At 48.0% G+C, this 24,894-nt stretch overlaps 1 protein-coding gene across 3 annotated transcripts in view; it reads right to left on the bottom strand.

Annotated features, from left to right (window-relative positions):
• PCSK6 (proprotein convertase subtilisin/kexin type 6) overlaps positions 1–24,894 on the bottom strand; it is a 120,685-nt gene that overhangs the window by 1,098 nt on the left and 94,693 nt on the right. For 2 of the 3 annotated variants that reach the window (XM_065411497.1, XM_065411496.1), the window contains exons 14-20: positions 24,615–24,794; positions 19,560–19,662; positions 16,027–16,223; positions 13,775–13,862; positions 8,538–8,641; positions 2,054–2,183; positions 167–279 (exon numbers count right to left, since the gene is read on the bottom strand). In XM_065411497.1, coding sequence (XP_065267569.1) covers positions 167–279; positions 2,054–2,183; positions 8,538–8,641; positions 13,775–13,862; positions 16,027–16,223; positions 19,560–19,662; positions 24,615–24,794 — 915 coding nt within the window. Of the gene's footprint in view, positions 1–166; positions 280–2,053; positions 2,184–8,537; positions 8,642–13,774; positions 13,863–16,026; positions 16,224–19,559; positions 19,663–21,763; positions 21,783–24,588; positions 24,795–24,894 lie in introns of all 3 variants that reach the window. The other variant, XM_065411498.1, reaches the window with a different exon arrangement.

Below are 24,894 nucleotides of genomic sequence, written 5' to 3' on the forward strand. Positions count from 1 at the left end.
TGGGGGAGGGTGATGTAGAACTGATTCCAATTACTTTATACCATTGGGGAACCCCCAACGACAGGGGAATCCACAGCTACCCCTTTAGGGCAGCTTTAAGACACATCTGTGCTACTGGGGTATCAGCCTGGGGTCTTTATTCCATGTTTACCCTCTCGTTACGTACCATCCATGCAGGTTACATTTGTGATGCATGAGCCGATGCGCAGATTGAAACCTTCCTTACACTTGACGCAGTTATCCCTGGAGCCTTCACAGGCTGAGCAGCTGTCATCACATCTGACAAAGAGACAAGCGCACAAATATTTTCTCTCGGCACCACAATCATTTGTGTGTCGCGACCCGACAGACCATAGGGCAAATTCAGCCTCAGGGCACTGAAGAGAATGGATTTGAACCCACTTACATCTAGACTGAACCAGCCCCTTTCTCTTTGGAAAACTTGAACCATGAGGGGCTGAACTTCTTACTGGGCTGGTGATGGGACACGGGAGTCTTTCGCCTCCATTTCACATTTGTTTCTGGTCAGTAGTGATTAATAAGTTGCCATACTCTGATGGCCTTGGGGAACTGTGATGGGGGGGGAGGGAGGAGAGGGGAAGAGGTCCCAGCTATTTCCCTCCTCCTTCACCTTCTTAACAAAAAGATTAAAACAAAGCTATTTTTAATATTCACAGACAAAAAACATTATGCTGGAGAACACACATCAGGAATTTAAGGGTCAAAACCACACAGGAATGTTGTAATTACCCCAAGCCCAGGACATCCAGAGGTAAAACTTAAAAGAAACCCAGCCATGTTAAAGTACAGAAATGCAGTTAAGGCTCCTAAGCAAGCTTAACTCTGCCCTGTAGAGATGCCATGATCAGTAATGCTTGTTTTGGGGGACAATTGCCACATCCCCAGGGTTTCTAAATTAACGATATGTACTCTCCAGTTTCACAGAGTTTTTTGTCTGGGAATAAATAAGTGCAACATCTCTTCACTGCATCACTTTTTTTACTCCGTTTTTGAAGGAAGAAAGGCAGCTTGGATCAACTACAGAGAGTTCAAGTGCTAACGCGGAAGGTGATGATACAGAAAAAAAAGAAGCAAGGTCAGACATTTCTCCTGTCTAAAGGAGACACGATTTAGATGTGCTGATGAAACCTCCCAAAAGGATGAAACCTGCCGACTGGGTTTGATACTACCTGGCGAAATTAGAACATTTCGTTCTACTATTAAATAGTAACATTTATTCCTTACATATAATTAGGTGAAATTCAATGAGAGTCTCCACTTAGGTCAAGAAACTACTGTTTGCGAATGGACTAGAATCTGGTTTCTTACAGCGCCTCTCCTGCACAAGCCATCTCAGTGCTTTGCAAAGGAATGCGTTAAACACTGCTAGAGAACTGGCTGTGAAGGCAAATGGAGCAGTTAGTTTATGCTCAACATACCTTCAGGCACCAGCCCTTGTTTTCTGACTACCAGAGTTCCCCTTTTCAAAGGGCACTGTAGAAGTATTAATTTTCACCCCAGCCATAAGGGTTTAACATCTGCCTTGAAGGAGAGCGCAGCAACCCACGGCAGGGTCAGTGGTGCCAATGAGCCCAAAGCTTGGTGTGTGTTTAGAACCCAGGGCCTCCTGGTCCTGAGGCAGGACTTAGTATGCTCATTTGTTATTTGTATTATTGTATCCCCTGGGAGCCCTAGTCATTGACCAGGACCCCATTGTGCCAGGCGCTGTACAAATAGAACAATCAGATGGTCCCCAAGGAGTTTACTGTCTAAGAATGCTCCACGCTGACACTTTTCACTAGTCACCCATATGAAAAATCAGCTCCGGTGAAGAATTTCCAAAAGCTCAGGGCTTGTTTGACCATTTTAGTCGGTCTAGTAAACAGCATCAACCAGCCAGTTGTTTTCAGGATTTTTATCTTCGTTCCCTGTGACACACGCTATCAGCAGCCCCACTCCGATTGCCGATGTATCCAGTCAGCTATTAAGAATGGCTCCCTGTGCATTTCATCACACTAACTTCAAAGGGAAAGGTCTCAAGAGGACACTGTACCTTGTGCAGACTTTATAAGGTAGACCTGGCACCGCCTCAGGGTAAAACCCCTGGCTGCAAGCAGGGACACAGCGCCACTCGTGCAGGTGGAAATCTTTGGCACATTGTATGCATGCCTCTTTGCCTGGCCCTAGGGAGAACAAGGGAGACATGAAATATTATAGTTGGCTACAAAGACAATTACCACATTGTATTACGATGACTGTGTCGGACGGGAGCCAGGGACACTCGGGACTAGGATACATACAGCAGTCTGCTCCGTTCCAGAAGGCTGCGGCAGAATAAACAAGCTGCCTGAGACTCTAAATGGTTCAGCTGGACTCTAAATGGTTCCTCAGCTCATGCCCACATCCCAGGCCCAGCGAAGACCCAGCTCACCCAACAGCCTGGCTAGAAAGGACCTTCAAGAGATGCCGACAGGCCTGGGTGTGCCTAAGTGTATCCTGACATTTTTAGGAGCACGCACACTGGCCAAGCCCTCAAGCGCCCACAGCCTCCGATCTCCACTGACTTTCTGACAGTGTTTTTGACCCTGCTGTTAGATATCCCAGGCAGAGACACCAAGACAAAGTACCAGCCCAGCGTTGTCCCCTACACGGCCAGCCCTTCGTGCACATGGTTAACTTTCAGTTGGGAAGGTTCGGAGCCAGGAGAAGATGGCAGGAAAGGCAAGCAGGAAAATCTGTAAGTAGGGAAGGTCACAGGGTTTGCTGTAACAGCGCAGCCCACCAATCTCTACCTCTCTTCCTGCACCAGCATCCTCCTCCGGCTGCAGCCAGTTCCTGATGCTTTGAGGAAAGGAAAATCAACATTCCACAACACACCTAAGCAAATGCTGTGTCCAGGAGGCAGCAAGGGGCACCACCTCGCCCTACTCCTCACAACCTCTTCGGGTTATGTCTGTGCTGCATTGTAAATCCGGGTCTATGGGACCTGGGCTTATGGAGTTGGTGTTTCCAAGCCCGCACTTTAGCATCCACACTGCATCATAAACCTGGGTTTATGACTGCTGGACCCGGGTCTCAGAGTTGTGCTGATGCGTCCTACTGCACCGCGCAGACCTTCTGAATTGGGTCTGCAGCTTGACCTGCGTCCACACTGCAGAAGGACAGGGCCTGGATTCAGGTTCTGACCCACCCCTCTAGCGGGGCCCAGGACCTGGATCCTGAGTGTCTGGTGACCTGAGTCAGACTGATTGGTGTGTGGACAGAAGCGGAGCTTGGGCTCAAACCTGACACAGAGCCTGGGCTTAATGTGCAGTGTAGACATAGATGGCTGGGCCAGGCTCCCAGGAAAGTCCTGCTACTTTTTGTTGTGACCACCAGGTGGTGCTATGTTGTAGCGCAGTTTCCATGCAGCATCCTCCTCCTCCTGCGGCTGCTACTGTGCTTCAGCGTTGCCAGCCTCTGCGGTTCTTTGCCAGTTTGGGCTACTTTTGAGAGGCCTCGGCAAACAAAAATCTTGAATCAGCAACAACGGGTGATTTTTTGGGACTACAAGTTACCTGCTTGGGTGACTAGATACCCCAGGCAGAGAGAGAGAGAGAGAGAGAGAGAGAGAGAGAGAGAGAGAGAGAGAGAGAGAGACAAAGTACCAGTCTGGCATTGTCCCTACACACCAGCCCTTCATGCATATGGGAAGGTTCAGAGCCAGGAGAAGATGACAGGAAAATCAAGCTGGAAAATCTGCACTTTGGAAGATTTGATGTAGAGCCCAGCTGCTCCCCTGTCCCTGTCTCTTTGCTGCCCCCTGGTGGCCTTTCGAACGACCAGCCACTAAGCACAAGCGCAGCTAGATCCAACCCACCTCCCCCAGGCGACAGAAGCAGGGACGTCCCTAGCTATTCTGGGGCCCTACGCAGTCCCCCCCGCTGGGGGGGGGCAGGGTTGGCTTGGGGAACAGGGGGGGAACAACGCCCCAGCACCCACCGGTGGCGCGGCTGGGGCCGGGCCGCTGCACTTCCCGCCACTGATGAGTGCAGGCCCGGCCCTGCTTCAGTCCTCAGGAGAGTGGGGGCAGAGCAGGGGCGGGGGCCATGGGGAAGAGGTGGAGCAGGGGCTGGAGCAGCACGCAGCTGCGCAGGGCACCAGGGTGCCCCAAATTTCCTGGGGCCCTACGCAGCTGCGTACTTTGCGTATGGGTAAGGACGGCCCTGGGCAGAAGCCATGCGGCATGTGCACCACTGGGAACAGAGCCCTGCTGGCCCCAGGGAAGAGAGGCTTCCTATCGACTGTAGGATGGACTCAACTGGTCAGGGAGCAGCCAACTGGGAGGCGGGGATGGGCTCGAAACCCAGAAGTGGCCCATGTGCGTGACCGGTGTCTGCTGCTATACTGTTGCCGACCTCGGCCATTTCTTTTGACCTGGCAAAACCGTGGGCTGGGCTGTTTGAAGCAAACGGGCATTCGGCGATGTTAGGGCTACTTTGCACGTGCGCTCGCTCGCCGAACACTCGAGCTTTGAGGTTGCAGCGTCGCTCTGCCGACTCCCCTTCCGAGCTCCAGCCCTGCATCTCACTGCTACTTGCAGTGCTGGGGGGCCGGGGGGGCAGCTTCCCCACAGCGCCTCTCCCTTCATATCTCTGCTCCATCCTTCCCCCCTGCTGAGAGGCTCTGTCTCCTGCTACCTTCCCCTCCCATGTAGACACTCCACCCTCTCCCTTTTCCAGTGACAGCCCCGTGTACAGCGTTGGTCCTCCCTGCAGCAGCCTCACTCTGCTAGGCTGGCCTGGCTTATAGAAGGGTGGCAAAAAATTCCTTCCAGATCCTTGCAGGTCAGCCGGTGCCTTGAAACCTGACTGTTGATTACCATGACTTTGGCCTCACCTCCTGCGCAACCATCAGTGTTCTGAGTGTCTCTCTTTGAAGGCAGTTGCCAGAAATGAGAGGGATGTAATTTGGTTGGTGAGCTAGTGGTAGAGGGTAAGTGACCAGAAGGCCAGCTGAGGTTGCCTGTGTGAGTAGAAGGGGTGCTAGGGAAAGCAATGAAAAGAGACATCCTTTGCTTCTCCACAGCACAGATATGCTACAACTAGAGCAAGAGACTGCAATGATTAAAACAACATTACTAAAGGCCTTCAATACATGGGGCAAAAGCAACTTACTTCAGAAATGATTATGCGATCAAGGGAAATATATGAAAAGGCTAGAAAAAAACGAATGTGGTGAATTGTATTTACACTGACTGGAATAAGGATTAGAAAGGGTGTAATTTTCTTAAGGGACTAAAAGTCAGTTCCCCATCACACTTACCCAACACGATCAATGAATATTTTGGACTCTGTCTTAGGAAATTAACCATGTATGATAAATGAGATTCAATCCAGTGAACATGAACTGTCTAGAGATCATATTATCATCAGATCTGAGACTCTTTTGAGGGTAAATACGAAAGTTAACAGTGCAAAGTAGTTGGACCTTCACAAACTGCAAAGGCAAGAATTTAAAAGGGAACACAGAACAGCTTCAAAAAATGGATGGAAATCAGTGTTGTCCAGAAAACCTAGTATGAAACTGTGGGGGGGGGGTATTAGAGCATGAAAGGGGGGAGAGGGGTATTTTTTAATTTGGAATGATTGCAGAATGTAATGCTCATAAATAGCGAGCTGTAGATGCCTTGGGAGCTGCTGGGAATACATTGCCGCCACATGGGCTGTCCAGCTTTCCCACCGTTCCTGGGACACTCCTTGATTTGCCGCACGTGGTCCCACAGCCCAATGACAAAGCTAAGTTCCAAAACACACTGGAGGAGGTTAGCTAGAGATAGCAGAGGGCAGCTGCTGGGTAGGTACAAAATCAAAATAAGCTAGCCTCCTGGTCAGCTGGACTGCCATTGGTCAGCCGGCTATTGCAGGAGGGGCTACGCCTGTGACAAAGCAATGCCAACCAATCCAAGACTTGGTTACTGCTAGGCTGGTTACCTGCAGGGCGTGGCAAATCAAAGGATCTACTCCACTCCTTCCCAGAGTAACCAGAATATAAGGAATGGATACCCCAACATCCATCGAGATGCAAACTCAGGCCTGAGTTCTGCTCTGCGGCCCCTATACAACAGCTCTGCTCAGCAAAGCCAGAGGAAGCGGTGACCTGGGAATTTTTCCATCTTAAGAGGGAGGGCCATTGAAATGGCCCTCTGCATCCACCTCACAGCCCCCAGCGTAGGAGCACAGCTGGGGGAAAGATGTGCAGGGGTTAGGAGAGGGTGCGCTATTCCAAACTGCTCCCATAGAGGGCGACTGCAGAAGAGTGTGAGGTTCAGCAGCCCCTGTGGCTGCTCTAAGTTACGCTGGGGACTCAGGCTGTGATCTCCAGTAAAGATGATGTAAAGCTTAGCTTGAGCACAGTGGAGACTTGAGACGTGGTCTCCTGCTATCTGGCTGCAGAAGGGGGGTGCTTCGTGGAGGCTGCACTCAGCTGAAGGAAAGGCAGATGCTCTGTGCTGCCACTGGCCCGCCCCCATACTGACTGATTTTGCTGGAGAGCTGCGTTACAAGAAGCCGGGTTCTAGTCCTAGGCTACCGCATCCCTTCCTCTGCCTAGCCAAGGCAGTGTCGTGCGCTCGTCTCTGCTGCCTCTGCAGAGTGTGCTAAGGCCTGGGGGCTTGTTGCCAATACGGTCTAAGCAATCTTGGGAGCGTTTTCATGAACTTGCAGGACAAATGTTCATGCAGGATCAAAACCCAGCCAAAGGATGGGGCAGTGTCAGCTTCATTCCCCCAGAAGGCTCAGAATTTAAAAAAAATGTCCCTTGTTCTCTAATCCTGCGCGCCACTTCCTGGCTGTATTGTTGGCATTCAGCGGCAGCACACCGGATGTACCTGCAGAATGAGGAAAGCCAGCCTGGCGCACTTCAAGTCGCTCCTTGATGACACCCACGGCAGAACCCTAGCCTGGCATCTCCCCAGATTCACATCAGTAAGCTGTGAACTGGCCCAAGCAGCGGAGAGAAAGGGTAGTGGTAGGCGGAGTGGTTCGGGCTGAGAACAGATCACTGTGGGATTCCACAAGATTCAGTCAGGGCAGCAGCTCAGTTTCCGGATGATAGTAACGAGAGCCAGACTTGATTTTATTTTCTGGAAAACGTTGCTGAGGCACCGTAGGGACTAACAGAAAGAAACCCGGACTGATGCACTCTGAGCAACAGCGCTTCCTTCTCATGCGTTCACGTGTTCTAGGTGCTGTTTACACCTTGATCTACTGCTTAGTTGTTGTTCGATAGGTAATATTTACAGGGACACAATTGGCTTAAAACCCAGTTCATATTGTTAAAACAAATGTCTGAGTCGCCGGCCAATGTTTGTGGTTTCACAATTAGTATTTTCCTACTTTTAAAAATAATTTTTCTCTCACTGTTGCTGCATGAGAATAAATCGATCACTCCCCTCTGATTGCCTCACCTGCACTCTGCCCACTAACCCGGCTCCCAGCATTTAGTGCAAGCCCCAGAGCCACCATATTTTTATTTGTAAAGTCAATCTGTTCTGCAGGATGTGAAAGTTCTCCTCTCCACCGCAAATTAACCTGGCCCGAGGATCAGGATTGGCAGTAGAAGTCCTGCCTCAGGGATGGGTTCAAAGTCTGATATTTTGGGCCCATGGCATAAACGGGAGCTGTATCCTTTTTCAGTGGGGGAGAGTCCGAGCAATCCCTTCTAACCAATCATGCAATGACCCGAGATAACAGACTTCAAACTCTTGCCATTTTTATGTGCCGAAAAGCTGTCTTAGGTAATTTTTAGAGGGCTCCCCCTGAGCCTTGTTCAACTAAAGCACCTGGCTTCACAGGTGTAAGAATACAAAAAATAAAATAAAATAAAAAAATGTCAAAAACTCCCTAAAGCATTTGTAAAAGATAACTGCTTCTGCTGTCTATCCAGCATACGCAGCATCCACGACAGCACGGAAAAGGGTTTGCTGGGCACTTGTGAGCAATGTGACCATCCCAAACTCAAACTGAACCCCCCTTTATGTTTGTACAGCACCTAGCACCAGGGGGCTCAACCTGGTTGTGACTTTTAGGCCCCATTTACTTCTATACATGCACATGCAGATGGTGAGGGGAGAAGAAAAAAAAAGAGTGGCCTTTTTATAGCTCACGTGGAGATAATTCTTCAATAGGGGTAACCCTATCAAACACCCTGAAAAGGACTAGGTCTGTTAAAGACTGGGGGCCGCAATCCCCGTGGAAAAGCAGCATGGTGGGATGCTTTCCCTTTGCTGTGCTGGACTTTGCACGGCGAGCGAAATGCCCGGAGCCCACACAGCCGGTTCTTTTCCTTCCACAAGCTGCTGGGTTAATTTTTGCACTGATCCAGCGACGCTGCTTCAAAGCACACCTTATGCTCTAAAGGAGCAATAAGGCCTCGAGCCCAGGAGGCACAGGTGCTGTTGCATTGCAGAGCAGCGAGCCCACGGCTTAGGCACAGAGGGCTGGGTTTAAGGCTGTTTGGAGGAACGGCTCGGGACCCCGTGCAGATGAAGAACGTACCGACACATGTCTGGCAGCTCGTGTGGCACCTCTCGCATTTCTGGGTCTCTTTGCTGAAATACATGCCTGGCTGGCATTCCGGGAGACAGCCTGCTCCTAACGGGCTGTTGGAAAAGCAGGGGAGAAAGTTTTACCGAAACACACAAATACTCCCCCAATCCCTAGTGATTTTGCCATCAAGAGGTTTAATACAAGCCTCCGTGTAATGACTGGGCAGCCTGAGGCAGCTTCGTACCACCTTCCCCAAAGCAAAGTGAACCCAGCAGACCCAGTCTCCATAGGTTCTGCTCTGGGTAAGGGAATCCTTATGTGGCACAGAGCCATTGTAGTTGCTTCAACACCAGCCCCTCCCTGCTCTGATGCAGAGAGCATGACCAGTGTTTTCCTGCACCCCTATCTGTAATAGGCCCTCCTGGGGCAGCCTTCAGGCTACTTATGCCAAAAGATTGGCTTGCTGTAGCGTGGCCAGGATCAGAGGAGCACAACTGTGGCTTATAGCGTAAAGCCCCCCCCTTGTACACCTCAACTTGCATTCCATGACTGCAGCCAAGGACTGGGCCCAGGAAGCCAGTTTTTCTGCGCTGGCCAAGATCTGCTCGGCGCAGCAGAGAAGAGGGGTTGGTTTTCTGGTTCTATGCCTGGCCCCAGAGGCTGCTCTAAGCTACGCCAGCTGGCCCAAGGGACTGTCAGTCAAGTCTGGTTCACTGATACCAAGCTCAGGCCCCGGTCACATCTTGGTGGGGGCTGCCACAGGGATCCAATTGCTGGATTGGAGCGTTAATAATTGATTTACGGTCCTTTCCAGGACATCACCCTAAACACACAAGAAGAAAGTGAAGATTATTTTAATCTGCACTTCCTTGGCCCCCTCTGCCTGCCCCCAAATATTGTGTTATTGGGGGCAGCGTGGTTTAGCAGATAGCCCAATAGACTGAGGATCGGAAAGGGTTTCTAGCCCAGCTTGGCCACTGACCTGTCGCGTGACCCTGGGCAAATCACTTCAGCCCACCGAGCCTCTGCTTCCCTACCCTTTGTTTGTTTTGTTGTCTATTTAGAGTGTACGCTCTTTCAGGGCAGAGCCTGCCTCTCGCTATGTGTTTGTGTACAGGGCCTAGCACAACGGGGCGCTGATCTCTGTGTGCTACTGTAATACACGAATGCCCAAAACAATAATGACGTTTAAAAACACGTGCAATACAAAAGCACAGCACCACTACCCGCTGCCTTCTCTCCCAGCTGGGCAGAAGCCATCTGGAACTGAGCCAGCACTTCAAAAGACATTCAAGTCCTTCTAGGGACCACCCTCAAAAAAACCTGCTCCAGGATCTTTAATGAAATGTTCAAGAGCAAAGGGCGGTTTAAAAAAAAAAAAAAAAAAGACATGGGCAGCCGGCCCAACTCTTCCAAAGGCCTGTAACACAGAACGTTGTTAGATCTTTGCAAGACAGAGAGATCATCTCAAGGGTTTCTCTCTTGTAGAGGGTGTTTCTTCTTTACTACCAGGATGCCTGGCTTTGGAGGAATGAAGCGGTTTGTTTTTTATTCACTGATTAGTGACTCATGCCGAGACTGCTGGCTCTTTGGGGCAGGGGCTGGTTTTTGTTCGGTGTTAGTGCCATGGGGTCCAGGTCCATGCCTGGGGGTCCGGGGTGCTACAGTAATACAAATAAATTATCGTTATTTTCTCAGTACTGTTTGATTTTGAAGACTAGCAGGAATTCCTTTGGAGTCGTGCAGCCTAAATCCCGAGGGCCACATGGGGACTCCCGGCTCCTCACTGGGCTGAGCAGTTACATGCCCGAGCAGTCCTAGGGCGCTGGCTGCTCACTCACGTGAGTATGGGGATCACAATTGGGCCTCGAACTTTGCAATGTATCTTCCAAGGATAAGGTGCCACAAGCCTTGCAGTTGCTCTCAGCTGAGCAGAGCAGGGTCCTACCTACAGGAAGGATGGATTGGATGGTGTTGCAGCATCCACAGTTACTACAGCTAGCACGGATTAAATCGAAACTTTATTACACTAGTATTTGGTGGCCATTATATGGACCGCAAAGGTACTGTGTTTTGAAACAGCACGTGTGCAAATGATCTGGGTTCGGATCCTGCCAGCCACGTTCACAATACGTAGAAGACCAGCCCTTACTCTGTGATTACTCCTGTTGGAACCAACAGGGCTGCGTGTGCAGTATGGTGTTACTGCATGGGAATAAGGGTGGTAGAATCTGGGACTTAGCTTTTAGTGGGTCCAGTGTATAAAGTGTGTTTTTAATCAGAGATGGGCCCAAGCCCAGAAATTCAAGCCCAGACCCAAAATCCAAGGAGTTCTGATCCAGACTGGGCTCATCTGAAGTTTAACACAAAGCCCTCCGAACAAAAGGCTTTGCTGCACTCGCAAACCAGATGTGATTGACAGCTCAGCCGTGCTCTGAAAAACCGTAAGCCCCCTCATGGACCCTTCTCTAGGTTTCAGAAATGAGCAGAAACAGAAAGTTCTTATTGGAGATACTTCTGTTGGGCCCTTAGTGCTTTAATGTGACAGAGAGGATTTGGATTCCCAGCTTAAAAGGGTATTGGACAATAAAAGATAGCTTTCTATGGTTTACACCTGACAACCGGTTCCCCTTTCCCTTTTCTGAGGGAATGCAGAACCTTTCGGCGCTAGCGATTTTTACTTCTGTGAAGCAGTGCTGTTAAAAAAGTCACTCCAGTCCAAGTACAGCCTGTTGACTGAATCAGACAGCAACACACGCGCCAGCAGAGGAGAACCAAATTCAGGACAGTGGTGACATGGGCTCAGCACTTCCAGTTTCAAACACTGAGACAAAACATCCCAGTTTCACACTTTTACTTTAATGGGGGAGAATTTTTAACCATGGGACTTGGGCTTCCAAAGACATTTCTGAAATGAGCCCTCACCCTCAATCCCCAGTAGCACTGAACTCCCATCCAGCACAGCTAGGGTAAGAAGAGACAACGGTGGCTCTAAGCTGCCTTTCTACCTCCTCTCACTGTAGGGCTGGGCCCAGTGCAAGTTAGCCCCGAAGGAGCCATCTTGATTTAACACCCGAGTGGGGAGGGTGGGGGGTGGAGTATGTGTTTTTCCAAGAGCTGAGACTCCGGCTTGCCATGCATAAGAAGCGATAGTTATGCCAGTATAACACCCCTCACCTCCCTGGGGACACTGACTCCGGTCTAAGCGTGACTTTTTCAGGTTAGCTTATGTCACTTGGGAAGGGTTTAAGCTACCAAAATTAAACAAACAAACAAATCAATAAGTCAAGTCACTCATATTGGAATAAGAGTGCCCACATGAGCTTTTGGTACTGGTGTAACTATATCTGTACAACTAGACTGGTATAGCTATATTGATATATTGGTATTTCCTGTTTAAATAAGGCCTAAATAAGGGACATCTGTGTTTGTAGTATGCATTTTAAATGCACCCAAAATAGATATTTATAGGATCAACCCAATAACTCCTGTCACTAGGTAAACATCCCTTGTTTTGAAAAATCGGCTGCAGGGGACGTGCTGAACCGGGGAAGGTTCTGAAGGAGCTCCCTGAGGCTCATGTGGAAACCGTACGTTGTATAATATTCAATGTAAACATTTTTATTTGGTCTTTTTTCCTTTTCGATGTCCTCCCCACATCCCTACCCCCAGCCCAGCTTATAAACAAACCCAGCAAAGGGCATTTAAATCAGACAGCATTAAGGGGATGAGAAAGAGCCAGTGATAGCCAGAAATGAGGTGGGAGACACAGGAGCCCCATGCTGCCAGGAGCTGGGCACCCTCAGCTCCTGGTGATGTCCATGCTGTCCATTGTCCCTGATCCAGACTTCAACCAGTAAACCTCAGCCTGTTCCTGGATCAGTACAGCAGTCATCAACGATAGTGCTCGGCAGCTGGCAGGGGTAGGCCCGTCTATAGACAACAGGCCTGGCTCCGACTCCCATGGACCTTAACAGGGGCTGGACTAGGTGTAACGCGAGCATGATAGATAACACCATGCCTGTTAGCAGACTGAGGCCAGGTCTACACAATAAAGTTTTCACGGCACAGCTCTGTCGGTTAGGGGTGTGGAAGCACCACCCCACTAGCCAACAAAACCCCCAGCAAAGTTATGCCAACAAAAACCGCAGCGCAGACGCCGCTACGCTGACAGCAGAATGCTTCTGTCGACACAGCTAATGTCATCTGGGATGGCGGTGTTACTACGCCGACAGAAAAACTCCTTCTGTTGGCATAAGTCACGTCTAACACTAGGGGACTCCACCGGTATATCTATATTGCAAAGCATCTTCAGAGTGTAGACAACGTCAAAGACACAAGTCAAAATGGTGGTCGGTGGTCAGCTAACAATCTGGGGCTGATTCTCCTCTCACTTAGACTGACTCCACTGACTGCCATGGATTTACTGCCAGATTTACACCATTCTAAAGTCCATTGATCGAAAGCCCATTTAATTAACGAGAGGCTTTATATTGACTTCTGTGGGCTTTGGATCAACCCTGAACGATGGGGAAATGAGACTTTTCTTTACCAGTGACAATAACAATAAAATAATACTACTACTACTTAGCAGTGCCATTTGAGGGCCACTCAGGGCTATCTATACGTGCAACATGGCACTTCTATACCACAGTGATGAGTGCTGTAGATAAATTGATGGAATGTACATAGTGCTTTTCAGCTACTGCAGTGTTTCCCAAACTTGGGACGCCGCTTGTGTAGGGAAAGCCCCTGGCGAGCCGGGCCGGTTTGTTTACCTGCCACGTCCGCAGGTCCGGCCGATCGTGGCTCCCACTGGCCACGGGTTTGCTGCTCCAGGCCAATGGGAGCTGCTGGAAGCGGCGGCCAGTAAGTCCCTCGGCCCGTGCCGCTTCCAGCAGCTCCCATTGGCCTGGAGCAGTGATCCGCGGCCAGTGGGAGCCGCGATCGGCCAGACCTGCGGACGTGGCAGATAAACAAACCGGCCCGGCCCGCCAGGGACTTTCCCTACACTAGCGGCGACCCCAGTTTGGAAAACACTGAGCTACAGGATGAGTTATGTTATATAATGATTGCTCCCTCCTCTGAATTTCCTGGCTTTTGGCAATTTGGATCACAGTCGTAGTGTTATTGAAAAATAAATATCTATTTTTTAAATTCCGCTTTTTGATTTATCATAATGTGCAGATTTCATGTCAGTTTCTTTAGTTTAATATAGAGACAAACATTTTGAAAGTTAATTTTACCTGAATCCATCCTTGCATCGAATACGTTTCTCTGGATCACTAGCACATTTTTTACAGCTTTGATGACATTCCAGACAGAGTTTTTGACCTTTTAGAAACAAAGAAAGTCAGTGTAAATAAAATCTGCCCAGAGCGATGCAAGCAGCAGTCTAGCCACAATGCCCAAGAAAGATCTTACGAGTTGAAAAGTCCTACAGTTCAGCAGCTATTTGCAGGCACCAGCTTACAGAGGTAGAACAGCATTTTCGTCATACACGTGAACCCTTTCTATTAAAAGGACATACAGATGGGTGGTGTTCAGACTACGTGGATAACTCAGAGGGACACACCCACAGTAAATACTTACTTGATTAAGCCAACTCGGCTAGGAGTTTTATGATGTTTCTGATTCAATATATGCTGCTTCTCATGGATATCAAATCATCCCCATACATTTCAATAGTCCAGAAGCTGCACAAATTTGTGTGGGTTCTTACACATGCTATGGGCGTGAGCCAACTCTCATTAAAATCAATGGGAGCCTTTAATGGGAGTTGGATTGGGCTCTAGATTGTCCAAATCCTCACTCAGACAAAGCTCGCATTGACTTCCATGGGGTGTTGTGTGCTGATGGGGCCTCATGGATACATTAAGTATAGATTGATGTCGATCCACCTTGTGAGTAAAGTGAAGCAGCAGCATTCCTATTCCTGCCCACAGCTGGACTTACTAAAAATGTTCACAGTGCTGTCGATGGCTACTCATTACAGACACAATGGAACAAAAGGGAGTATTGGCAGGAAGGGCTGGGAGAGGAACGACATTCCAGCCGTTAGACTCACAAATGTGACCTTTAATATTAGGGGGGAAACAGCATTTACAAGGGGATATTGGGAAATGTCACTTTGTTTTAAATTCCCCTCTTTTCTCTGTTCAATGGCTTGCATTGGTTACCTCTTTTCTTTCTCCACCCCCTCCATGGCAAGTGATCCAAAGCAAAACACCTTAGCGAGACAGGTGGAATAATAATAAATAATAATAATAATAATGCCTACTGAACTGCAGCCATGGCAATTAATAGTTACATTTCTCTAGTTGGGATTTCCACCTTTGAAATAACGACTAAGGGTGGAATTTTCCAAAGGTATTTAAGTGAGTTAGGCAATTACGGGCTGGTCTACACTACAGAGTTAGGTCAACGCAAGGCAACTTATGTCAATCTAACTATGGAAGTGTCTACACTTAAATTTTGCTCCCATCAACATAACTGCCCCACTACACCGACTTAATAACTCCACCTCCACAAGCCGCTTAGAGTCAAGGTTGATGTAGTTAGAGCAACGCAGTGTCAGTGTAGACACGGTGTTGCTTATGTCGACTGTTACTGGTTTTCAGGAGCCTTCCCATGATGCCCCACACTGACAGTACAATCGATACAAGCGCTCCTGGTAAGGACACGGGCCGCTGACACAAGGAGCAACATGCAGCCACGCACAAGCGATGTAATTACTGCGGCGGCTGTATGCCCGCGTATGTTAGAGGAACTTAATTTTGTAGCATAGACATGAGCGAACTCTTATTGACTTTCAATGGGAGTTAAGTGCTTAACTCATTTAACCTTCTACCCTAAGCATGGAGCTGGGCGAATTCCTGAGTTCCAACCCAGACTCAGCCTCTGATTGGCTGTGTGGCCAGAACTGTTCATTAACAGTGCCTCCGGTTTTGGGGGCTGAATTCTGAGAGGTTGATTCAGCTGCTGAATCTGAGAGGTTCTCATTATCCACTGCAAATCCGATCATAAATGTCTTGAGTCGGGCACCCCAAAATGAAAACATTAGTGGGCACATTTGAAAGTTATGACTCTGACCTTGGCATCATAGTTTCTCCGCCTGTGAAACAGGGATTATAATACTGTCCTACCTCCCGGGGGCGCTGTGAGGGTTAAGCTAGTTCATGCTTGTAAAGCATTGGGAGTTTTATCACCGTGTGCCTCATAATGAGGATGATCAGTCCAATTTTTGAAGAGGCACTGTGCATTTTTTCTTGCACTGGCTCACGTTACTGTAGCATTCTGGTTGTCATCACTAGTAGCAGCGACAGTGCAACTTGGCTGCAGTAGAGATCTGCCTATTAGATGGTGATCAAAGGCTTGTCACATGGAGGCTCTATCCTGACATTTTAGATTTCTTAAATTCTTCCATTCGTGTTCATTTGGGAAAAAACCCACCCCCCACATTCTCATGCTCCAGTCTGTAAACGGTTCACATCCTTACTTTCATCGGCGTAAAACCCAGCTGGACAGAACACCACACATGCATTTGTTTCCTGGTGGTGATAGAAACCGCGTCGGCAAGATGTACACTGGTTTCGGCCCCTGCCCGTGCAGGTTTCGCACCCCTTCTGGCATCGTCGGCATCTCCTACTTGCGTTGTCCCCAAAATACCCTGAAGGGCACGAGCTCACACACACCCTGGAGAAGAATTAAACAAACCAGGCATATAATCAATGTCCGAGGGCTCACTTCCGCCAGATGCATCCAGTGAAGCCAACAAGAGTGGAGGGCGCTCAACGCCCAGGGCCGGCGCTTCCACTAGGCGACCCTAGGCGGTCGCCTAGGGCGGCAGGATTTGGGGGAGCAGCATTTTGCCGTCCTCGGCGGAAATTCGGCGGCGGGGTCCTTCCGCTCCGGGTCTTCGGCGTCGAAGTGCCCCAAAGACGCGAAGCGGAAGGACCCCCGCCGCCGAATGCTCAGAGGAGGAGCGCTGCCGCCTAGTGCAGCAAAAACCCTGGCGCCGCTCTTGTCAACGCCTCACTGGATTGGCCACGATAAAGAGATTACCCTATAAGGCAAAAAGGTACGGTGATAAATCCAGGGACTAGACAGTGAGCAAGGGGCTAAACTTTCTATTCTACATAGGTTCTTATGATGCCTTCATCATCATGGTATCTGAGTGTCTTCCAGGAGCGCATTAAGCCATGCAACTAATATTGGCCACCTGTAGTTCATCATTCTCAGCTCAGCTTCACTTTCCTCCTGCACAGGTGTTCAGGAGAAGGCTTAGAAATAAACCCTTTAGGAGACGCAGGTAGAAGAAAGCCTTTGGGGGAAGTATCTGGTAGTACTGTCTCATTGTTTCCTTATTTTCTTCTGTCTGTATCCCTCTGTGGTCCCTTATCTTATACTTAGTGTGTCATGTCTCTGGGGCATGGATCATCTTTTGGTTCTTTGTACAGCACCTAGCATAATGGAGCCCTGGTCTGTGACTGGGGCTCCTAGGCAGGGCCGGCTCCAGGGTTTTTGCTGCCCCAAGCGGCGGGGGGGAAAAAAAAAAGCTGCGATCGGCGGCAATTCGGCGGTAGCTCCACCGCACCGCTTTCTTCTTCAGCGGCAATTCGGCGGCAGGTCCTTCCCTCCGAGAGGGACCCAGGGACCCACCACCCAATTGCTGCCAAAGAGCCCGATGTGCCGCCCCTTCCCCTTGGCCGCCCCAAACACCTGCTTGCTGAGCTGGTGCCTGGAGCCGGCCCTGCTCCTAGGTGTTAAGGCAATATAAATTATATTAGGACTAGGTTGAACCTCAGGTTAAAGGAGATTTTGTGGCTCCTTTCTTTGACCTTGAGGAAATCCCTTGCTAGCTGCATCTATGTTCTTGTTTCTGCTGAGTCATTCCACCAAGTTAGAGGTGTTTGGAAAAAATTACTATTAAGCACTGTCGTAGCATGATCTTTGTGGAGTTAGATATTCAGGTGGGATTGCTTTGTAAAATACAAGTTACAATAGCCAAAGTCTGAACTGATAGTGTGCAATCATCTCATGTGAGATACAAATCAATCTAAGAGAAGATTTAGGTGTTAGGACTTCTAGACAATCAATCCAAGAGAAGATGTAGGTGTCAGGACTTCTAGGCCTTGTGGCAGTATGTGTGCTGGCTTCCAAGGATTATACTACCAAGTATAAATTAAACAGATGCACATTTAGACATCTGAAAAGCAAAAGAGTATGGATCCCAGTTCCCAGAAGGTACAGTATTCTCAGCTCATTAAGTCTGGTGTTTAGCTGTGCAAGTGCTTGGTTCTCATTTGGTATTATTGTAAAGAAAAGCTGCTTATGCAATTAACTCCAGCACTTGCCTGTCTGACTGTATCAGTGGGATGGTGACTGCACACCAGTCATCCTACCAGACAGCTCCCTTCATCTGTATTTTTACTTGCAGAATTGCTAGATCATCTCATCCTTTAAAATAGGGGTAGGCAACCTATGGCACGCGAGCTGATTTTCAGTGGCACTCACACTGCCCATGTCCTGGCCACCGGTCCAGGGGGCTCTGCATTTTAATTTAATTTTAAATGAAGCTTCTTAAACATTTTAAAAACCTTATTTACTTTACATACAACAACAGTTTAGTTATATATTATAAACTTATAGAAAGAGATCTTCTAAAAACATTAAAATGTATTACTGCCACGCAAAACCTTAAATCAGAGTGAATAAATGAAGACTCGGCACACTACTTCTGGAAGGTTGCCGACCCCTGCTTTAAAACAATCTACTCCTATTTATTCTTTATTAATTATCAAGGTGTAAACTGAATTTCAATGGTTGGGAATGGTCTTTAAAACCGCTCCCATAAATAGCATGGGATTCAAAGGTTCTTACAGTTCCCCCAATGTTAATGCACACTGACTTGATAACTAGTTCTATGGGCAAAAATTTCAAAAGCGCCAAAGTGATTTAGGAGCCTACACCCCATTTTCAAAAATAATTTAGGCCCTTCAGAGCCCAAGTCTCATGGGAAATTAATGGGATTTAGCACCTAAGTGCCTCTTGAAAATGGGACCAAGACTTCTAAGTCATCTAGGTCCTTTTGAAAATTACACCCTATATCTACCTTACACTGTCCATGTCCCAATTTAAAGCAGGAATCCCAGTGCTCTCCCTCTCTCTTAAAATACATTTTCACATGAATACTAGTGCTTATGAAAGGTGCCAGTTCAGCAGCCCGGTGGAATGACGTCCTCCATTTACCCATAAGACAGGCATGGCACAGGAAGGAAGTGACAGAGCTAAGAGCAGTTCATTCAAGCATGCACCCAAAGGATTTTATAATAATTAAATATAACCTGCCACATAAGCCCCCAAACACCAGTCAGATGGAAACGACTTTCAGTAACTACCAATCTGAGCGGCATTGGAACCGGTGACCTTTAATGATTTAATTTTCTAGGGCACTCATCATCGCATGATCTGAGTAGCATCAAAACCTTAACAATGCCCTAGAAGGCAGGAAAGTACCATTGTCCCCCTTTTACAGTTGGGGCTTGGAGAGATTGAGTGATTTGCCCAAGGTCACCCATGGTATAAGCAGGAAGAGGAGCCAGGTCTGCTGAGCCCTGGGGTGCTGCCGTAACCACAAGACCATCCTTCCTCCCCACTACAGGCAACGGGTTTGTCTTTCTATTAACAGATCTCAACCAGGCTTCTCTTTCAGATGATATTTCATTAAACTAGAGCATTCATCATACACTGACTTGTGAACAAAACAATGGCCTGGTGGTTAAAGCACTGAACGAGAATGCAGCAGATCAAGGTTCAGGTTACAAACCCCCTATAAGACCTCAGGCAAGTGACTTCATCTCTGTGCCTTATTTTCCCGTCTGGGACCAATAATGCTCCTGCACTACCATCCTTTGTCTGTTTAGTTTACGAGCTATTTGGAGGAGGGGGGCTGTCTCTTATTAGTAGCACATTCAGCTCCTAGCACGAAGGGGCCAATGCTGTAATGCAAATAAATAATAACATAATTACCTGCCAGCTTTAACAATTCCAAGACTGTAATGGATGCAATTCAAGCACTGATCTGCATTAGGACCATCGCAGCCTTTGTTGCCACATTCAGGATGACATGGACCTTAAAAAGAGAGAGAGAGAGAGAGAGATTTCTGCTGAAAGAATTGGCACAAGCTCTTCCAACCACACCCTACAAGTGTTTATGTGTGTAAATGTATGAGGTGCTGAGAAACTATATTGATGGGGGCTAGCTCCGGAGAAAGATAAAACAGGATTGATTTGGCCCTGCTACTTTGAGAATTTTAAAATTAACATGGACCCTTGGCACAGAAGGGCCGGAAAGCCATTTCATTCGATTTGTCAACAGTCCCCCTAACATGTATGTAGAGGAGGGGGACAGAGAGAGTTACCATCATAGCCCTACACAGCATCCAACAGCCAAAGGACAAACAGCAGCCGTCAAATGAGACTTCATGTCCATGTTCTATATGTATAGAAAAAAATTCGCACAAACATACATATGTGTTTATGTTAAGATGTACTTTGATTTTGTGTGCGTGTGTGCTTCTCTCCTAAGCAACGACTGAGCATTTATATTATCTGGCTAGTATAATAACAGTTGGCTATCAACAGCAACAGATCCATATTCATATGTTACTAATTCATATTGGTTATAGAGTGAAAAACTTAAGAAGGAATGATAAAAAAGAGCCTTGTCTCTTTAAAGGCAGGAAATGTGCTGTAATCGGGTCGACACTTCCAGCTAGGACAATTCTTTTGCAATAGCATCGTCCAATCAGATGTGAAGGTGGCGGTTGGAAGAAAACTATATGTGCATATACACCCCCAAAAGGGAAAGAGGTAAAAGTGAGACAGGAAATACAGGGACTGAAATCTCTACCAAAGCAGTGACTATGAGCCTGAATGCCCTTCGAAAACCTACCATGGCCATCTCATATGATACTATTCTATCACCATCAGAGGAAAAGGAAATCTGAAGAAACAGCTTTGTGGGGCATAACAAAAGTAACTGGCGGGAGGGTGACCCTAGAGACAAGGGCAGAGAAGGGAGACAAGAGGCACTGGATACCAGGCTGTGTTTCTGACAGCTGTCTTGCCAACAGACTCATGTAAACATGGGAAATTCTGCAGTGACTTCCCACCATTGCTACCTCCACCTTGACTCCACCCAAGTTACCAACACTGGGGGCCCTGGCGTAGCCAGGCCATTGGCTGCTGCCAGTGTTTTAAGCACTGTGAGTGAAATGCGGGGCCCCCTGAAGTCAATGGCAAAACTCCCATTGACTCTCATGGGATCAGGATTTCACCTTGTGTCATCTAAGGCTTCTCGAAGCAGGTCTAATACATATACGCAATGCAATGTCCCTGGGGGAGTTATTGGCAGTGGGGATTGGACCTTGGACCTCCGGATTTAAAAGCATGAGCCGCTACTGCCTGAGCTAAAAATTTGCTTCCATTGGTCAAGGCTGTAGCAAGCTTACTAACCTCAATGTGGTCCAGCCACCACTGGAGGGGACATATCACACTGGTTACATAGTTCTATCACAGCTGAGCCTGTGTTCCACCTTTGCATTTCTTGATCTTCCCAAACAACATTCTTTTCCCCTCATAATTTAGCATTTGCCCTTAGCCTTTCCCCATCCCTACAAAAATCTCAGCCTCTGCTGACAGCCCGGTCAATAGAGTCTTTTGTTTTGTTTTGTTTTGTTATGAAGAGTCTTGCACACACGTCCCCCAAATCTACACCAACACCAGCCTCACTTTTGTATTTCCCCCATCCTTCGCAGTTCCAGCTGTATTTTGTGTGTGGCAGTGTCCTGTTTGGCTTTTTGTGGAATGTTTTTCTGAAGGGTTTGGAACCAACCCCGTCTCCATGTGCGAGGAAATAGCAGATCTTTCTCATTCCCCTGACATCGGCACGACCAATTTGTGGTAGGGGTGATGAAACATGTCATTTTTCAACTTTTAATTTTGTTCCTTTACACAGTCCCCCTTGTAGCATCCGTTTCTTTACTGTCAGTGTGTGGGCTGGTGGATATGTCCAGGTTGCTCCGCTCTCTACGGCCCAGAGCAGCCCACCCCACTTTCCTCCCACACGACTGTGTGCACCACTGCAGCACCAACAGCTGTAAGGGAATTTGGAGGCTTTCTTATCCAGCCTAACTCTAGTGCCCTTCCTCCCAGAAACAGCATGGGTAGACATACCTGCATTAGGTTTACCTGCACGAGCATGGCTAAAACTAGCAGTGTAGATGTGGGGGCAGAGGCTTCAGTGCAGACTATCAATACCAGCCCATACCAGGGTTCCGGGCTTGTACGGCCCACACTGAAGCTCATGCCATCACGTCTGCATTGCAATTTGTCACCGGGCTCGTGCGGGACATGCCACATCTGTCTGTGCTACAATCCCCCTTCGGACTGAACTGCAGCTACACCCTAAGTGAGAATCAGGCCAGGACACATTTTTCACTGACCTCAGTTAATAAACCAGGGCTTCCTATTACAGCCTATAAGTTTTTCCTTGAGCAGCCCCTGTACCTCTTGACTTGGATAATCTTTGCAGTGTGGCTCAGCAGTCTTGTGGTAGTGCTTCACCCCACTGATGTGTTCTGTAAGTCCTGCTATCCTCTACCAAGACAGAAGAGAGGTTGCTGCCACGGCTGTATCCTTGTTCTCCACAGCCTGGAATTTTCTAAGGGGCCGAAGGGAAGGGCCCAAACCCCAGAAAAATTCAATGGGAGATGATGTCTAACTCTCTTAAGATGCTTTGAACAATCCCAACCTTAAAGAACAGTCAGCATCTGGGGCAGTAGGGTCAATTTCCATTGTAAAATATAAGAGACCAAATTTACGCGTAGTGTTCTCAGCAGAATTTCTCCTATGGAGTCAACAGAGCTGCATTCACATGTACCCACTTACAATGAAATGAACAAGGCGGCAAACTCAAAGCCAATCAAAGGAAATACTTTTTCCACACAACACATAATTAGCCTGTGGAGCTCATTAGCACAGGAAGTCATTGGGTATGTCTACACTGCAAGGCAAGCCCAGGGTTAGTAGAACTTGACTTAGCAGACCTCAGGTTTGTTACCTAGGGCTTGAGTATCTACTCTTATTTGTTACCCCAGGTTAGGAATTGTTGAACTCCAGGTCCCAACCTGGGGCCCCAGCATCTACACTACATTATGGGGGTCAAAATCCAACCACCCATATCCCAGAGTTCCCTGGCACCCTCCCCAAATGAGGCCACTTTAGCTCTTTGCTTGTGGTGCAGCATGGGAAATCTTGACTGTCTACCAAACTTGACTGTCCAGAGGACAAAGAAAGTCAAACTGTGGAACTGTAGGATACTTTTGGTGGATTCCCAGAGCATGAGTCCAGTGGGGCTGCATCTACACTGCAAAGCAATAGGGCTTGAACCCTGGGTCCTGGCTTGACTTAGGCCTTGTATACACTACAGGGGAAATTCAATCTAAGCTACACAATTTGAGTTATGTGAATAGCGAAACTCAAATCGACGTAGCTTAGATCTACTTACCGCGGGGTCCACGCTACGTGATGTCGATGGGAGACGCTCTCCCGTCAACTCCCCCTACTCTTCTTGATCCGGTGGAGTAGAGGAGTCAATGGGACAGCGATCTGCAGTAGATTTAGTGGGTCTTCACTAACTTGCTAAATTGACCGCCGATGCGTCAATCCCCCAGTAAATGTAGACAAGCCCTTAGGGTTAGTGTGATTTGTGTGTAGACAGAATGGGGGCCCGAGCCTGAGTTTGAATCCGGGGCTTACATTGCAGTGTAGACATACATATTGAGGCTAAAAATTTAGCAAGATTCAAACTGGGATTAGGCCTTTATATGGATAACCAGATCATCTGGAGTTGTCACAATTAATGTTAATAAAAAATGGAGGAGTAGGCTTATGCCCAGAATAGAACAGTGGTGAGAGTGTCTGAGTTAGCAGTCAAAGAAAGAATAGCTTAATGCCACAGAGAGCAATTATATGGACCCATTTCTGGATACATTTGGATAAAACTGTTGTGATGGCTCAAAGAATGCCAGGCATCCATTCCAGCTAACCTCTCTTCTACCCCCTCCACCCCTATTCCCCCTCCTTCCTTGCTCTCCCGATTCATCCATTTCTTCTGCTACTTTAATACTGTTCCCCCGACCCTAACATGTTATGTCTATATAGTACTGTCTGGTTGTGTATTAACTTTGACAAGCTGTAAAATTGCGTAATTCCATTGGTGATCCCATGAAGCATGCAGGATTTGGAACCACATACAAGCTGGCAGTCGTTTACTTTTTTGTCCTTTTGAACGTTTGGTTTCTTTATGAAAATCAATAAAAAAATTAATCACAAACAAACATTTTTGGGGAAGGGACAATAAACCTCATGCTTTAGGGTTTGGGCCAATCTCTAACTACTAAGGTACGTCTACACTGCAAAAACACCAATAAAAAAACCAAAAACAAACACAAAAATGCAGCAGCTAGCCTCAGATCCAGGTCAACTGCCTCAGCCAGGTAGCACAAGCCCCATGAGCCTAACGGTAGCGGTGTAGATGTTCCTGCTCAGGCTGGAGCCAGGGCTCTGAAACTCAGGAAGGGGGAAGGTCTCGGCGCCCACAGCATGAGCCCCAGTTGTCCTGGGCTCCAGGCTCACTGTCACGGGTTTTTTTTGCACAGTAGATGTATGCTTAGAGACCAGAATGAGACAACGTGAGGGGCAGATTATCCCACATCTGCTACTGTGGGGTCCTTACACCTTCCTCTAAATCAGCTGGTGTTGGCCATTGTCAGAGACGGGATACGAGACTAGCTGGACCTCCAGTCTGACACTTCCTATGTACCCCAGGGCTGAATCTGGCCTACTGGTGGCAGAGGCCAGGGTGCGTAGGCCAGGTAGGATAAGGATATCCATTCTCTTTTTCTCTCCTCCTCTCCCAAAGGAAACAAACCATAAACACAGCACAAAATGTCTATATTTTTTCAGGGAAGCAATATTCAGCTGCAAGTGAAACAGAGCAAGGGGCTGCAGAGGTTTTACCCGTGTATTCTTCCTCCTCTTCCACCACCTCCATCTGACTCTGGAAAACTGCTGCTTTAGAGGGCTCCAATTTCGGTGTTGAAATCTCCAGCATCCTCGACTGGGAGTGATGGGAACTGGTTGCGTTGTAAGGGTGTTCGGCTGTTCCATATAAAATGAGACTCCATTCCTTTAACTTCCCTGCAATAGATGCAACAGTGACAATACTAACACAGGGGTCGGCAACCTTTCAGAAGTGGTGTGCCGAGTCTTCATTTATTCACTCTAATTTAAGGTTTCG

The sequence above is a fragment of the Emys orbicularis genome, chromosome 10 (assembly GCF_028017835.1).
Source record: "Emys orbicularis isolate rEmyOrb1 chromosome 10, rEmyOrb1.hap1, whole genome shotgun sequence".
In the NCBI taxonomy this organism is placed as follows: Eukaryota; Metazoa; Chordata; order Testudines; family Emydidae; genus Emys; species Emys orbicularis.